At 52.5% G+C, this 14,556-nt stretch overlaps 3 protein-coding genes across 3 annotated transcripts; 2 read left to right on the top strand and 1 right to left on the bottom strand.

The window, feature by feature from the left end:
• Window positions 1–916: 916 nt before the first annotated feature.
• Window positions 917–8,257, top strand: BKCO1_3300060 (ankyrin repeat protein; the record flags this gene model as incomplete). The annotated part of the gene is made up of 1 exon (XM_020274560.1): window positions 917–8,257. One exon carries the CDS (start codon window positions 917–919, stop codon window positions 8,255–8,257), a length of 7,341 nt encoding a protein of 2,446 aa, XP_020129329.1.
• Window positions 8,258–10,617: 2,360 nt separating this feature from the next.
• Window positions 10,618–12,281, top strand: BKCO1_3300059 (kinesin light chain; the record flags this gene model as incomplete). The annotated part of the gene is made up of 2 exons (XM_020274558.1): window positions 10,618–11,776; window positions 11,839–12,281. The coding sequence occupies 2 exons, from the start codon at window positions 10,618–10,620 to the stop codon at window positions 12,279–12,281; spliced, it is 1,602 nt and encodes a 533-aa protein (XP_020129403.1).
• A 2-nt stretch (window positions 12,282–12,283) lies between these two features.
• Window positions 12,284–14,437, bottom strand: BKCO1_3300058 (kelch repeat protein; the record flags this gene model as incomplete). The annotated part of the gene is made up of 6 exons (XM_020274557.1): window positions 12,284–12,388; window positions 12,452–12,920; window positions 12,973–13,311; window positions 13,365–14,154; window positions 14,198–14,293; window positions 14,338–14,437. The coding sequence occupies 6 exons, from the start codon at window positions 14,435–14,437 to the stop codon at window positions 12,284–12,286; spliced, it is 1,899 nt and encodes a 632-aa protein (XP_020129402.1).
• Between the last annotated feature and the right edge of the window lie 119 nt (window positions 14,438–14,556).

The raw sequence follows: 14,556 nt of genomic DNA, 5'->3' as shown, positions 1-14,556 counted from the left end.
GGCTATCGTCAGCATCACGGTTGTTGGAGGCGGTGCTCCACACGCTACGCGTTCCGAACCGCACGCCCTTCCCGAGTCCGCCATGATCGGCGAGGAGCCCGATTGGCCTCTCGTGAAACTTGTATCTCATTCGTCCCGTTGCTCCACTGCCAGCTCCACTCTCATCTCAAAAAAAATTTGACATGATGAGTGGTTTTGGAACTCAATGAGAGATGATTCGTGGCCATTTACCAGATCAGGAAAGCGATAGAACCACACAGTAATGGAGGTGAGAGTGGAGCGACGGGGCTGAGGAGCCCTTGTCGTGCTTGTGCAGAAAGCTCTGAATCTGCTCTTTGGCTTGTCCACCTTTCCGTCACTCTCTCCTTCCTTATTCCATTCGGCCGCACTGATGTTCGACACTATCTCTCGGGTATGCCCACCCCATGGAGCGCTTGAACGAGAGATCTGCCAGCCGGATCAAGCAAGCGAGGCTCGGCCCTCTCTATCATTGGTCCGCATCGGCAACAGTCGCCATGGGCAAGGGGTTTTGGACCCCAGTCTTTCAGCTCAGTCAGTGAGACCTCGACTCGTATGAATCAGGGTTTTCCGACATTTGCCGGCAATATAGCCTAACAAGTGCAGATACGCCACCCACCCTTGCCAAAAGCGGTTCTGTGGAGCAAGACAGGGCGTCTATATACGGATCAACTCATCTACATACAGATTTTGTTGGTGGGATGGCTGACGCTATCGGCCCGCTCATGGAAAGAGGAGGGGGTTACCAGCCTTGTATTTCATACACCTCCACGCAAGTCCCCGCGTTGCAATCAACCCAGCTACTGCTACTTCATTGAACACCCTATCGCGTCTGTCCCTTTTTGAGGAGTCACGGAGACCTCCGCGAGTTTGTCGGCACATCTCGCCCCAATGAGACATGGAGTCGGACAAGATATTGGACGCAGTCAGACGGGCAAGAGCCTTCAGGCTCTGCCTACGACGCATCTGGGCTGTCGCTGCGAGCCTTCCGGACAAAGAAAAGAGCCTACCGACTCTCATCCCAGCCCCTGACATATTTTCGGTTCCTGGTCACGACAGGCAGCATCACGAGCATGAGCAGTGCACTTTCGACTTCTGCGAGCACTCAAGAGTCGATTTCACATCCGTGGCACAGCACCATGAGAAGTGTCCCAAGGACTGCGGCCATTTTATCTTCCCCTTGGAGCAGCTGGAAGAACGAGTGGAAGCCGGGAGACCCACGGCCTGGAAGTTGGACGATCGGTCCTTACTTGACACCTCACATCCATACATGGCGGTATCACATGTCTGGGCTGACGGTACTGGCGCAGGGACATGGCGCCCAGGACAAGTGAACAAATGTCTCTACACATTCATTTGCGACATTGCCCGTCATTTTCAGTGTGAGGGATGCTGGTGGGATACAATCAGTATCCCGCTAGACGACGAGATTCGCGGCAAAGCACTCAACAACATGCACAATAACTATGCCGACGCGAGGATCACATTGGTCCACGATCTGTACCTTCGCGAATGGGAGTGGGTCGATGCCGAGACTGCTTGCTTCGCCATCGCCATGTCGCCCTGGTACAGCAGAGGATGGACATCTCTGGAACTTGCCAAATCACACAAGGTCAAGATCTTGTTCAAGGCAAGAAACGACGAGCATGTGATCAAGGACCTCGACGTTGACATACTTGCCGAGATTCCACCCTCCAGCCGTTATCATGCCACTGCAGAATCTATTCGTAAGCTGAGGAGTGCCAGCATACAAAGCTTCGGCGACCTTCTGGCTATCCTGGGTCCCCGCGACACATCGAAACCCCGAGACGTTCCCATTATCTCGGGGCTTCTGGCCGGGGTGGATGTATCTGGAGGGCTATCACAACAGGAGATCTACCAACGAATCCTACGCAAGCTGGGAAAGGTCGCTCAAGGCAACCTCTTCCACAACTCGGCAACCATGTCAGCGCCCGGTTTCAGCTGGTGCCCAACAAACATCTTAGACATGCCTATGGCCGAAAGCGACTCCGCGACCCTAGAACTTCTTGAGAATGGCGACCTCGAGGGGATGTGGAGAGTTCATCCTGCTGACAGCGTCAACACGGAAGACTTCATCTGGAAAGGCACACATCCACTCACGCAAGTATCCCTCAACTTGGCCTTAAACGACAAAAATAAGGCTAGTCACATTCTCTTGGTCGAGAATGGGAAGTCCCAAAGGAGAGCCCTGCTTGTCAAGCCTATGATAAATGAACAGGGACCATTGCCATTGCTTTGCTGTCATTTTGTCGGACCAGTCTACTTCAGCTCTGCTCTGGATGGGAGCATCGAGAACGGAGAATTTTTGGAAGCAAGAGTCAGGATAGGCAGCACGGATGGTATGAAGGAGCTACCGTACGCATGGAGCAGCGTGTTCTCGATGGTCAAGAGTAAAATATTAGAGGGCAAAGCCTCTTCTCTGGAAGACACAGCAACGACCGGACGTGGAATCCAAACTTCTCAATCACAAGCTTCGTTTGATGAGAACGATACCATCAAAATGGGCTCAAAAAACTGGAAGGCGCTCTTATATTTTGAAGAGGAGGCATCGAAATCACTGTTTGAGAAGTCCTGGATGCTTCAGTCCTCCGCGGACTCGGGTTCCAAGTTGCTAGAGGGCATGGCACTGCACTTCATGAACGGCAACGACAGCTCAAACTCCTCTGTGAAAGGCCAAGCACTATTCTACGGGCATCAAGACATCATCGACTATATCATTCCTTGGCTCGACAAAGTCGAAGCTGGGTCGATGATGCTCCTAGCTCTCGACGAAGATGACAAGATCAGAGACGATTCTGACGATGATCCAACAAGAGATTTGCTTGCGAGCGATGCACTCCTTCTAGCTAGTGCGCAGAAACAGGACAAATGGGTCAAGCCTCTAGTCACACTGCTGTTGGATAACAATGCTCAGCATAGCTCCAATCTGTGCGGAGACACGCCACTACATTTGGCCGTGGAGCACGGGTGTGTCGGAATCGTCGAGAATCTTCTGAAAAACCAGACAAATCCGGCAGATGCGGACGCGGTGAATTCAAAAAAGCAAAGTGCAATTCACATAGCTGCCGAGAAAGGTCGCTCTGATGTTGTCAGGCTCTTGGTAGAATACAGCAAAAATTTGAATGCCCGAGACGATGAAATGGGATGGACTGCATTGCATTTGGCAGCTCAGAAGGGGGATGAAGAGATGGTACAGCTTCTCCTGGACCGAGACGCGGATCCAGAGCTCTCAGATTGGAGTGAGAGTGAGGACACAGCGCTGCATCATGCGGCCAGGAGAGGCCACGAGGGCATTGTGGAAGCTGTTCTAGACCATGTTGTGAATGACGATTGGAAGTCAGCGATAACCTCACACTCGACAGCCTCTGATGGTGGCGAGAATATTGACGACAAGACCAACGGAGACACTGGCAAGAAGTTGGATGGCGAGACCAACGACAAGGTCGGCGGGGATAATGACAGAAAGAGTGACGGGAAGAATGAAGAGGGGATGGATCCTAATGTCCCGAATGGCCAGTCTCAGACAGCGCTGCATCTGGCAGCAGAGAAAGGCCATGAGAGAGTCGTGAAAGTCCTCATCAACAAAGGAGCACGGCTATGTGCTGTGGACGGAAGCGAACATACGGCCTTGCGGCTAGCAGCCAAAAATGGGCATGCCAAAACCGTTGGGACACTACTCAGTCAGCAGAAGAGTGAGAAATTCGAGCAGAGCGAACTTGACAATGCTTTACTCTTGGCTGCCGCCGGAAAGCATACGGACACAGTCGACAAGCTTCAAAAGAAGGGAGCCAGGTCAGGCCCTCAAGATTCCCAAGGAATGACAGCCTTGCATTGGATAATTGAATTCAAACTTGACTGTAACATTAAGTCACTCATCGAACGCTTGGAGGATGGAGATGTGGATAAAAAGGATGACAAGAGGCAACAATCAGCCCTTCTTCTGGCGGCAGAAAAGGGAGTGAGGGCTGCCGTACCTCAATTACTCAAGAAGGGAGCCGATGTGAAGCTCAAGGACTCAGAAGAACGAACGGCGCTGCATTGGGCAGCCATCGGACGCAATGTGGAAATCATCGGAAAACTGCTCAAGTCGGAACCAAAGCCTGAGGTAAACGAGCAGGATTATCAAGGTCGAACGGCCTTACATTGGGCTGCTCGAAGTGGATCGATCGATGCAACAATGCTCCTCCTTGATGCAGACATGCACGATGTCACCGAAGACAAGCACGGCCAATCAGCCTTGATATTTGCAGCGTGTAACGGACAAGCGGCAACGGTCAAGGCACTGCTCGATAGGGGAAGTCCCCCAAAGGCGCAGGACCATGAGCAGAAAACTGCCCTCGACTGGGCCGCAACCATTGGATCGGACGCAGTAGTCCGCCAATTGCTTCCAAAGATCGAAGTGGATGAATCTAGGAAGAAGGCAATGGAACTGGCAGCGAATGGACGTCACTTATCTGTCGCGACATTGCTCTACGAAAGTATTAAGGACCCTAAAGTTCAGGCCTCGGTATTCCCTACAGTTCTGTTCTTGGCATCTGCCACCAAACAATATTCGTCAGTGGTTCGAAAACTCATTGGAAGTGATTTCGATCTCAATCACACAGACAAGCGGGGTCGAACAGCGCTGATGCTGGCAGTCGAGAATCGAAATCGGCGGCTCACAAGCGAGCTTCTTGACCTCAAGGCGGAGACTGATTTGAAAGACACGGAGGGAAAAACGGCACTGATGATAGCAACCCAATTGGATGAATGGGAGATGGTTGGATTGCTACTACGGGCCAACGCCGATCCAGATGTCCAAGACAAACGGAACTACACAGCACTGCATTATGCTATTGAAGCGGAATCCTATATGGGTGTAGACCTGCTTCTTAGTAAGGCTAATCCCGACATCCCGGATTTCCGTAACCGCACTGCATTACACACAGCAATAGAAAGGTTTGGACTCGGCCGTCCAGAATTTTTCAGAGAAAGAAGGCGGAAGGGAATTGTGAAGCTTTTGCTATATCACGGGGTGGGACTTGATTTAAAGGACGGGCAAGGCCAGACTCCACTACACTTGGCCGTCCTCAAGGATCGGTATGACATTGTGGAGCTGCTTTTGCCTTTTGAAGATGGTGCCATCTCCAGGCCCATGCAACAAACACACGCCCTAGACAGCGAAGATGCCGACGGGCGAACTCCACTACTGCTGGCAGCGGAGAAGGGATACTATTTTCTCGTGGACTATCTGCTCAACAGTGGTTTCAGGCCAAATGCTCAGGACAAAACAGGGCAAACGCCGCTGTTGCTGGCAGCGGAGAGAGGAGATAGCCTATCGGTAAAAGCGCTTCTATGGAAAAACGCGGATCCAAATCTTCGAGGTCCTCGAGGGCGCACACCTTTATTTCAAGCGGCACGGAATGGCCATGAAGAGATTGTCAGAACTCTCCTTGAGAAAGAGAACGTAAACCTCGATGCTCGAGACGCTATGGGCCGGACAGCGCTGCTGCTCGCAGCCGAGAATGGCCATGCTGACATCGTCAAAGAACTCTTAGATCGCGCAGCAAACTCAACAATTGCGGACTACGAGGGGAAGAAGGCATGGCAGAAGGCTATGGACAAAGGGCATGCGTCCGTAGTCGGCAGACTTCTTTCTGTTCCTGATGCGCCCATCCAAGACAGGAAGTCTGTCAACGAAGCATTACTGTTGGCATCCAGAAGAGGTTGGGTCACACTGGTCGAAGTCCTGCTCGAGAAAAAAGCGGATGTGATATATCAGAGCCGAGAAGGGTGGACGGCGTTGCACATGGCTGCCATGAGTGGACACCAAGAAGTGGTACAGAAGCTACTGAAAAAGGATTTGCACATCATCATTAGAGACGGAAAAGGCCGGACCGCCCTCATGCAAGCTACCGAACACGGATTTGAGTCCATTGTGGGAATCCTGCTCGAAAGGGACGAGGTCAAGACCAACATCGACGGTTGGATGGGCCGAGAAGCGCTGTTGTTTGCGGCCGAGAAAGGTTACACCGGTATCGTCAAGCTGCTCCTCGAGAACAGCGTAGACTGCAATACCTTTGATTCGGAAAAGAGAACGGCAATGGCACGAGCTGCAGCAAATGGACACGGGGCTATCGTCGAGCTACTACTACAGCGAAAGGCAAATTCGGCCATCAAGGACGACCACGATAGGACGGTTCTGCACCACGCAGCCTGGGGAGGCTACGATGATGTCGTAAGCATCCTGCTGAAAAACGAGGTTGACTTCAGCGCTTCGGACAGCCGTGGACAATCAGCACTACACCTAGCTGCGGAGCGGGCCTCGAAAGAAGTTGTTGAACGACTCCTTGAGAAGAGAGCCAATGTCAACGCAAGGTCCATGGATGGTCAAACAGTGCTACACCGTGCGGCCTGGGGAGGTTCCTGCGAAGTAGTTAAGCTGCTACGCCAAAACGGTGCTGATCCCTTCATCCGCGACAACTCGGAAAACAAACCGTGGCAGGTTGCGGCAGAGAAGGGGCACGAGTCAATAGTTCAGGTTCTCCTAGAGGAAGAGGAGAGTGTCTACGATGAGCGCATTCTGGCAAGAAAAGGGCTCATCTTTGCCGCCCAGATGGGGTATGCAGACATTGCGAGCTCGCTACTGAAAAAGGGGGCGGAATCCGCCGTGAAGGATAAGGACGGTCTTACACCACTTCACTGGGCCGCGGCACGAGGCGATAAAGTACTCGTCGACTTGCTTATAAGAGAAGGAGATGGGTTGATTGACAAGCAGGACTGCCAGCGGCGGACAGCTCTCTGCCTTGGCGTCATACGTGCCCGAGCCGCAGTGGTGGAGACTCTGCTTCAGTGCGATGCCGATGCCAACATCCCTGATGAAAAAGGACGAACAGCTCTACACCATGCAGCAGAGACTGGGAACTGGGAAATTGTGCATATCCTACTCAACCACCAGGTTGACCCACATATCCGCGACTGCCAGAAGAAGAAAGCCTGGCAACTCGCAGCCGAAGCCGGCTATCACCAGATAGTCCGCTTATTGTTGGATAAAGAAGTCGTCGGGAACTCCCAGAGTCAAAAAAAGGAGGAGCTATTTCTTAGGATGGCCGAGGAAGGCATGATGCCAATGGTCCAAGTGCTCCTTGAGAAGGGCGTGAACAAGGACGCAAAAGATCGATTCGGAAGGGTAGCGATCGGCCTAGCCGCGGAGCACAGCAAAGACGAGGTTCTCGAGCTACTTCTTTCGAAGGGCGCAAACCCAGGAATTCCGGATTTGAGGAAGCAAACACCCCTTTTGTGGGCAGCAAAAGCCGGAAATTCCAGAATCATCAGCTCCATTCTCGGCGACATCACCCCGACGGAGCGCTCATGCAATGAGTCTACTGCTGAACATAGCAACGCTCTACCGAACTCAACGAAGGATGTTATCTCTAAGGCGGAAATATTAAACCACACCGACTCCGAGGGCCGTACAGCACTATCCATAGCCGTTGAGAATCAGCACGAGAATGCTGTGAGACTTTTGCTCGTCAAAGGCTCCCCGGACATTGACGTCAACGTACAAGACATAGCAGGAAGGACGGCATTACACCTGGCAGCAGAAAACGGCAATCGAAATCTTGTTCAACTTTTGTTGAAGAAGAAGGCAAAGCAGGATATTCAAGACGACCTGGGACGGACAGCACTGCTCCTAGCAGCCGAACATGAAAAGTATTCCGTGGTCGAGGCTTTGCTCGAAGCCTCGGTGGACTATTTGGATGTATCAGATTCGCACAAGCGAACGCCTCTGCAAGTGGCCACCGAACGGGGAAACAAGGATATAATCCAATTACTGCTGAGCAGTGGGGCGGATACAAATCTTGTGGACGAAGAGGAGCGTACGGCGCTGCTGCTTGCAGCCGAGAATGGCGACAAGGAGGCTATTGATCTCTTGTTGAAGAATGGAGCCAACCGAGAACACGGAGATGTGCATAAGAGAACTCCCCTTCTCCTCGCCGTCGCAAATGGAGACAAAGCAGTGGTGGAGACTCTCCTCGGCCATCCTAATTACGACATGAGCATCAAGGATCGGCAAGAGCATGATCAGAATCTGTTGCGCCTGGCAGTGCAGAGCGGGAACAAAGAAGTAGCGTGGCTCATCGCGAGGCGGATCGCATCCAATACACAAAACAGAGGCGCAAACGAAGAACGATGCACACTCACGGAAGCTTCTCCATACGAATCTTCCATGGCCTGATCCTAATGCCTCATGACATCAAACTGGACCCGAACGGGGCATCTGTCAGGGCACGAAGATATATTAGCCTGCCATGCCAGAATAAACTCTAATTAGGTTTATTCCAGTACCTCTTTTAGCCCCCGGAGGGCCTGCATACGCATGGTGCAGTGGGTAAGGGATAGTCCTTACAGCATCATTCTTCCAAACTACAGATCACAAGTTCCGCAATTCCACCCAAAGGTAAAACGGTAAGATCAAGTACTAGCGCAAATAATTCGGGTCTCTAAATCCTACAGTTACAAAACAATTAACGTCAAACCAACTCTCTGCGTGCAGAAGATGCAAAAGTGGCATTAATGGCTCTATAACTGGAGGATTTGGAGACCCGAATTTGTACATACAAACTCAACGCTTACGGAGGTGTTCTGGGGCGTTAAGAACGACAGCCGAGCGAACTTTGTTTTTAGCCGTGGGATTGGGATGCGCGACGCATTTTCCTGCGGGATTTGGTGATATCAACTGGATGAGCGAGTACCGACTGGGGTGATCTATCTCTGTGGGGGACGCGAGTCGATGGCTGTGTTGACCGGGACTTGTGCGGGAACATCGGCCATTCTCGACAAACCCCATCATTACTGGAAAATGTTGATGCACCGCTTGACTTGGAAGTAATGCTCTCACTCGTTAGTCTGTTTGTGTAGGTAGGAGATAGAAAAGTGGAGACCACGCTTCCCACGGCGTTGATTCGTCACAAACTTGCGGATCAGTATGTAAGCACTCTTGGAAAGGTTTTGAAAAGATGTAATCAAGCACCACTTGCAAGGAAATGGAGGGTATTCCTGAAGCGTGTTTGAGCAACAGAGGCGAAGCCAGCGGACTGGAGATGGGTTCCTGAATTCAGTGACAACCTTGGAAACTTTACATGAGAAGATCAATTTGTTCATACGCGCGCACCGTTCTCGACGGACAAATCCGAAACCACCCTACCTCACGAGCTGTTCGACAGGAACACGGCCAAGACAGCAGCATACGCCGCGGCAGCGCCCATCGTCGCCAAAGCCGACGACCCCGAGCAAAAGCTCACCGCAAAGCAAAACAGCACGATGAAGACGCCAATCGTGCAAAGGTCCAGCCCGGCATTCTTCTTCCCGGACAGCAGCACCAGCGGCACGAGCAGCAACGCCGCCGCGCAAAGCGCCACGAGGAACCGCACGATCACGTGCGTGATCCGGATCGTGTCGCGCGGAGACGGCTGCGGCCTGCTGGCACTGCCTTGCTGCCTCTCCGAATCCGTCGTCTCGCTGCGGCCGGCGGCCGGTCTAGTCGTGTGCCGCCACACCGCCCGCGTCAGCCGGTTCAGGCCGTGCTCCAGCGGAGAGCGGACGCTGCCGGCGGGCAGGTCGACCCTGACTAGGCGCGTCTTGTGGCTCTCCCATTCGTTGAGGTTGTCGCGGAAGCGCGAGTGCCAGGGGTCGTCGCACAGGGAGAACGTCTCCATCTGCATGAGCTGGTTGAAGCGGATCAGGGCGTCGTCTGATGTACGTGTTCACGAATCAGCTGGCTGGCTGGAAGATGTTGCGGCAACCGCGGAGACCTGCCGTATTCTTGGACGAGGGCTCTGAGGCGTGAGATGGATTCTTGTGTCACGACTTGTGTGGGGTCCTTCGCTCTGGCGTCTCTTTGGCTTCGCCCGAGCCCGAGTCTGTCAAGAGGGTTTGCGGGACAGAGATTCATTCCGGCTTGATAAAGGTCCCGATCAAGCTGCTCGAGTTCGTGCTCCAGGAAGCGCATGTTCAGCAGGTGGCTCGTTTTGAATCTGCGAAAAGCATACATGGTGAGGTTGCTGTCCGCGGTCGCGATGGGCCAGAGGCGGTTAAACATCGACAAAATCCCAGGGTCGCCATTTGTTCCCTCGCAGCGGTTGGTGTTGGTGCTGACACGAGCGGAGGGGGAGTTGGGGTCGGCGCCTTCATGCTGCAGATGGATATCCATCATGACGAACACTTTCCATTTTTAGCCCGATTATTTGCAAGATGCAGGGAGCTGTGTCTCTTATAATTGCTAACATTCCTTCAGGCCCTACTTAGTCAAGTGTTTGCTTTAAATTGTCCCCATGCGGCTCATTGCTGCCTGGTGGTGGGGAGGGGTTGTATGCAGACTGTCAAATTCTGGATGACGCCCCGCTGCTGTGTAACCACATAAAGGTGTGTTGGCCACCAGGGTGGATGCGCCACTTTTGCACCGGTGAACAGAAAATTGAACGAGCTATTTACAGCAACTGTCTGTTCGATTTGACGGTCTCATCAATGTCAAGACGGGACATTCCAAACATCTTTTCGTAAGTTCCTCCACCCTTGCAGCAAAATTCATCTTCAACCATGATGTCGTCGTTCAAACGCCAGTTCAAACGAGATGACTACACTGTGGCCTGGATATGTGCACTGCACGATTCCGAGCTGCTGGCAGCCCGCTGCATGCTTGACGAGGAGCACAAGCCCATTCCACAGGACGACACGGACAGGAACATTTACCACTACGGTTCAATCAAGGGCCACAATGTCGTTGTTGCCTGCATGCCCGCCCAGAAGCCGGGGCCTGTCTCTGCTGCCAGCCTCGTTCAACCATTACGATCAAGTTTTCGTAGCTTGATGTACCACCTTTTTGTCGGCATAGGCGGAGGTGTGCCGCTCGTGCCCGGAAGATGCAGACGTGACGTCCGACTCGGCCACGTGGTTGTCGGATGGCCAGACAAGACCGGCGAGCCTGCAGTGATCGGATGGGATTACGGTTATCACCAGGAAGTCAACGGCCGTCAGAGCATCCGCCCGATCCAGCAAAAACTTTCCCCAGGCGACCAAATGGTCACTGTTCTCACCAAACTCCTCAACCATTACGAATCCGAAGAAACGAGATTTGACGAGCACCTCCGACGACTCGACATGTATGATGGGTTCGGATTCCCGGGCCGCAACAACGACAAACTGTACCAAGCCGACTATGAGTGCGGCAACGGGGACAGGGAGGACCAATACACCCCATGCGGATGTGAAGAAGGCAAGCTCGAGGAACGAGGAGCACCGCCGCCCCCAAAAGCCGGCCTCACCTTTCATCGCGGCACCATCCTGTCAGGAAGCTCGTTCGTGGGCAGTGCCCGGTCGCGCGACGCAATTTGTGACAAAATCCTCAACGAATCTCGGACCCCTCTCTGCTTCGAGATGGAAGCTGCCGGCGTGGTGCGCGGTACCGACGCGCTGATGATCCGCGGAATCTGCGACTACACCGACTCGCACACCAACAAGATGTGGCAGAGGTACGCGGCAGGAACAGCCGCTGCTTTCGCCCGAGAGCTCGTCCTCCACATCCCCGAATCTTCGGGCCGAGCGACTCAGATGGTGGACCCGTGCTACTTCTTCAACAGCATCGGTGCGAGGCATCTGCTTCTTGACCGACCCATCTGGCACAGAATGAAAGTGTCTGGCATGGCCATCTACGAGCTGATCTACAATGACTGCAAAGACCGCCGTGGCAGAGTCACCCGTAAGTCGATACAACATACAGCCTTCCTCTTACGAGCTATCCGCTGACAAGGGAGCCTGAAGTTGAAGCGCTGAAGAAGCGTTTCCCGGAAGATGCAGCCGAAGATGTGAGCTGGTGCTGGACTGAGGTGACTCAAGTCTCTGATCGAACCTTGCTGGTTCTGCATCACGGGATGACGCTCGCCGTCATATACATGGTGCACTTGTGCTACTACTGCAACGAGGATCGGCGAGATCTCACTATTCCATCCGGAAAGGAAGGAAAAGCCAGAAGAGGGATAATGCGGCATTTCGGCGAATGGGTCAAGTGCAACTGCGATGACAGAGAGTGTCCATGCTTGTGGAACTTTGCCAACGATAGCGGGCTTTGTCGGAATATGGTGAACACCTGTCAGGCGGTTCGATTGCATTACTTTAACGACGAAAAGCGGGACTACGATGAAAGGAGGTTTGAAGCGCTTTCCGAGACTTGGGACAAGACCCGAGGAGATCCGAACCCGGTTTAGACTCATTCCGTGCTTGGAGGACTATCTGAGGGTATCATTACGCCCAGTTGATACAGACGCAGTACAGAGTTGAGGTAGAATTGAGCGTCATGATCTATTGCCAAAAACTATGTTGTATACATCTCTCAGCTCGTTGATGAACTCGCTGCTCCAGTAGTATCTCTACTCACTGGTCCTGTATACTTGCGAATTTTGTCCTGTGATGGCATCTCAGGTGCGAGCGGGACTCGCGGCTGTGGAATAGCTGTTGAAGGTCCACAACCGCTACCGTCTTGGCCAGCTGGATCACCCAGTGGTGTTGAAACCTGCTCTTGACTATTTTGAGAGCTGTACATTGGAGCTCCAAAACCACGTCTGCGTGTGTGAGTCGCGTCTTCGTAGGTGGGCAGTGAAACCAACTCGACATCGTGAGACGATCGCCGTTCCCCAAGTTCTGACGCTCTTTGTTCCCTTTGGGATCTCCTTGTCTTCCTTCTTACCAGGAATGCAACAATGAAGATACACAAAAGAGGGCCAAAGATTGCCGACACTACGACACCAGCAATCTCACCTCCGCTCAGGCCGCTGGACGACGAATTCCCAGACCTTGTCGACTCGAAGATGTCTTTTAGGCTCGGATCGTCCCACATCGGATAACGACTGCTGAACAAGTCAACGAAGGTTCCAAAAGCAGCACCAAAATGCGACTCACGTGTTTTTGTAATGATCTTGCACCATTTGGGGCGCCACGTAGTTAGCGGCATTGGCGTCGTACTCGTCCGTATACTTGAGGGCAGTCATGTCGAAGACGCCGATGCCCTGGTGCCACGGATCTGGCGTTTCGTCCCAGTCTTGTGGATCAATATTATTGCGTTGATCTGGATCGAGGCCGCCAACCATGATCATTTGTCTGTTATGCGTCGCCGTGCAGGTGTGTTGAACACGTCTCGGCAGTGAACTTACATTGCTGGCAAACCAAGTAAAGGATGGGAGAGAGAGAATGTAGTACGTCTGGGCAGTTGGCATGGCTTCAAAGTCTCCGAAGACGAATCTAAAGAGTTCAGCCAACGTTGCGTGGAGCGTTGAAAGCAAGAAGCTACTCACATCTCAAATGTTTCCAGGTCGTCATTCTGAGCCCCAAAAGCGCAATGGTTGTTTGATGACCCATCTCTGACTCTCCCTGCTTTTGTCTCTGGAATTTCGCCCGTGGCTTTCTGGCTGTACCAGGATTTTTTGGCAGGATCAAAGACTGTAACAGTCTCCCACCACTGTTCGGTTTTCCCTGTGTCATTGCTTTGTCCACCGACTAGAACGAAGACGCCTTGGGAGCCGAATAGGGGAACGCTTGTCATCAACCCTGCGAGATTCACCGTCTGGTTCTGTTCAGTCCACACAGAGGCAAAATACGGAACTGCATTTGTGTCGTTCGTCAATGTTTGTGTGCTGAAGTCGAACTGCAGGAGGCCGGGGACGTTGTGCAGCTCAGTCATGTTCCCAACGTCGTTTGTGGTCCACTTGTATATTGCGCCGCCGATGTAATAGGCGTTTTGGTTATCTGAAGCCGATGCTCCCATGATGGGCCTCTTGATATCGGACGGGAAGCTTTTCTCGCCTGTAGGTCCTAAGGCCTCCGTCCATTGCCCGTCTTCTCCTGTGCCGTCGAACGAAAACCGCCATATAGACTCTTCAGGTATAGTTATTGTACCATACGGATTAGGGATATACCCATCTTGAGATATCTCGCCGCCGAAAGAGTAAACATAGCTTGAGTTTGGATCATACCAGAGCGTTTCGAATTCGAGTGGGACGAAGCTTGTTGGTCGGGGGACCGGGACTGATATCAAGGTCTGATTATTCCAGCTGGATGAAAGGCCAATAATCCAAGTTTGATTTTCTGGGAGAAACAGCCGTTAGCTTTGCAGCCGATATATACGTACCAGAGGTGCACAAACCGTAAATAGGCACCCCTGATATATTGGCTACAAGGCCTCCGTTGACAAGAAGCTTATCGCCCGCCAAAACCGCTTGTTTGACTGCGTTAAAATCGTCTCAAACGCGAAGTAGACCGCAATCTCACCTGCATGGCCTGCCCTGCGGCGGTAAGAACCTTGAGCGGAGACTAAGGCAATGGAAAGAATGAAGAAGTGGATGTGCCAAGTAAGAGCTACGCAGACCATTTTGGTCAAGGATGCTATGCTTTATTAGATGGGTAGCGAAGAGGTTCGGTTCGGTTCTGTAGAGCCTAAGGTACTGAGTGGTACCGGCTTTTGTATGGACGAGGCGCATTGGGAAACAG

Source organism: Diplodia corticola (assembly GCF_001883845.1).
Source record: "Diplodia corticola strain CBS 112549 chromosome Unknown scaffold33, whole genome shotgun sequence".
NCBI classification, from domain to species: domain Eukaryota; kingdom Fungi; phylum Ascomycota; class Dothideomycetes; order Botryosphaeriales; family Botryosphaeriaceae; genus Diplodia; species Diplodia corticola.
The sequence above is the reverse complement of the archived record's forward strand: the minus strand, read 5'-3'. Positions and strand labels throughout refer to the sequence as shown.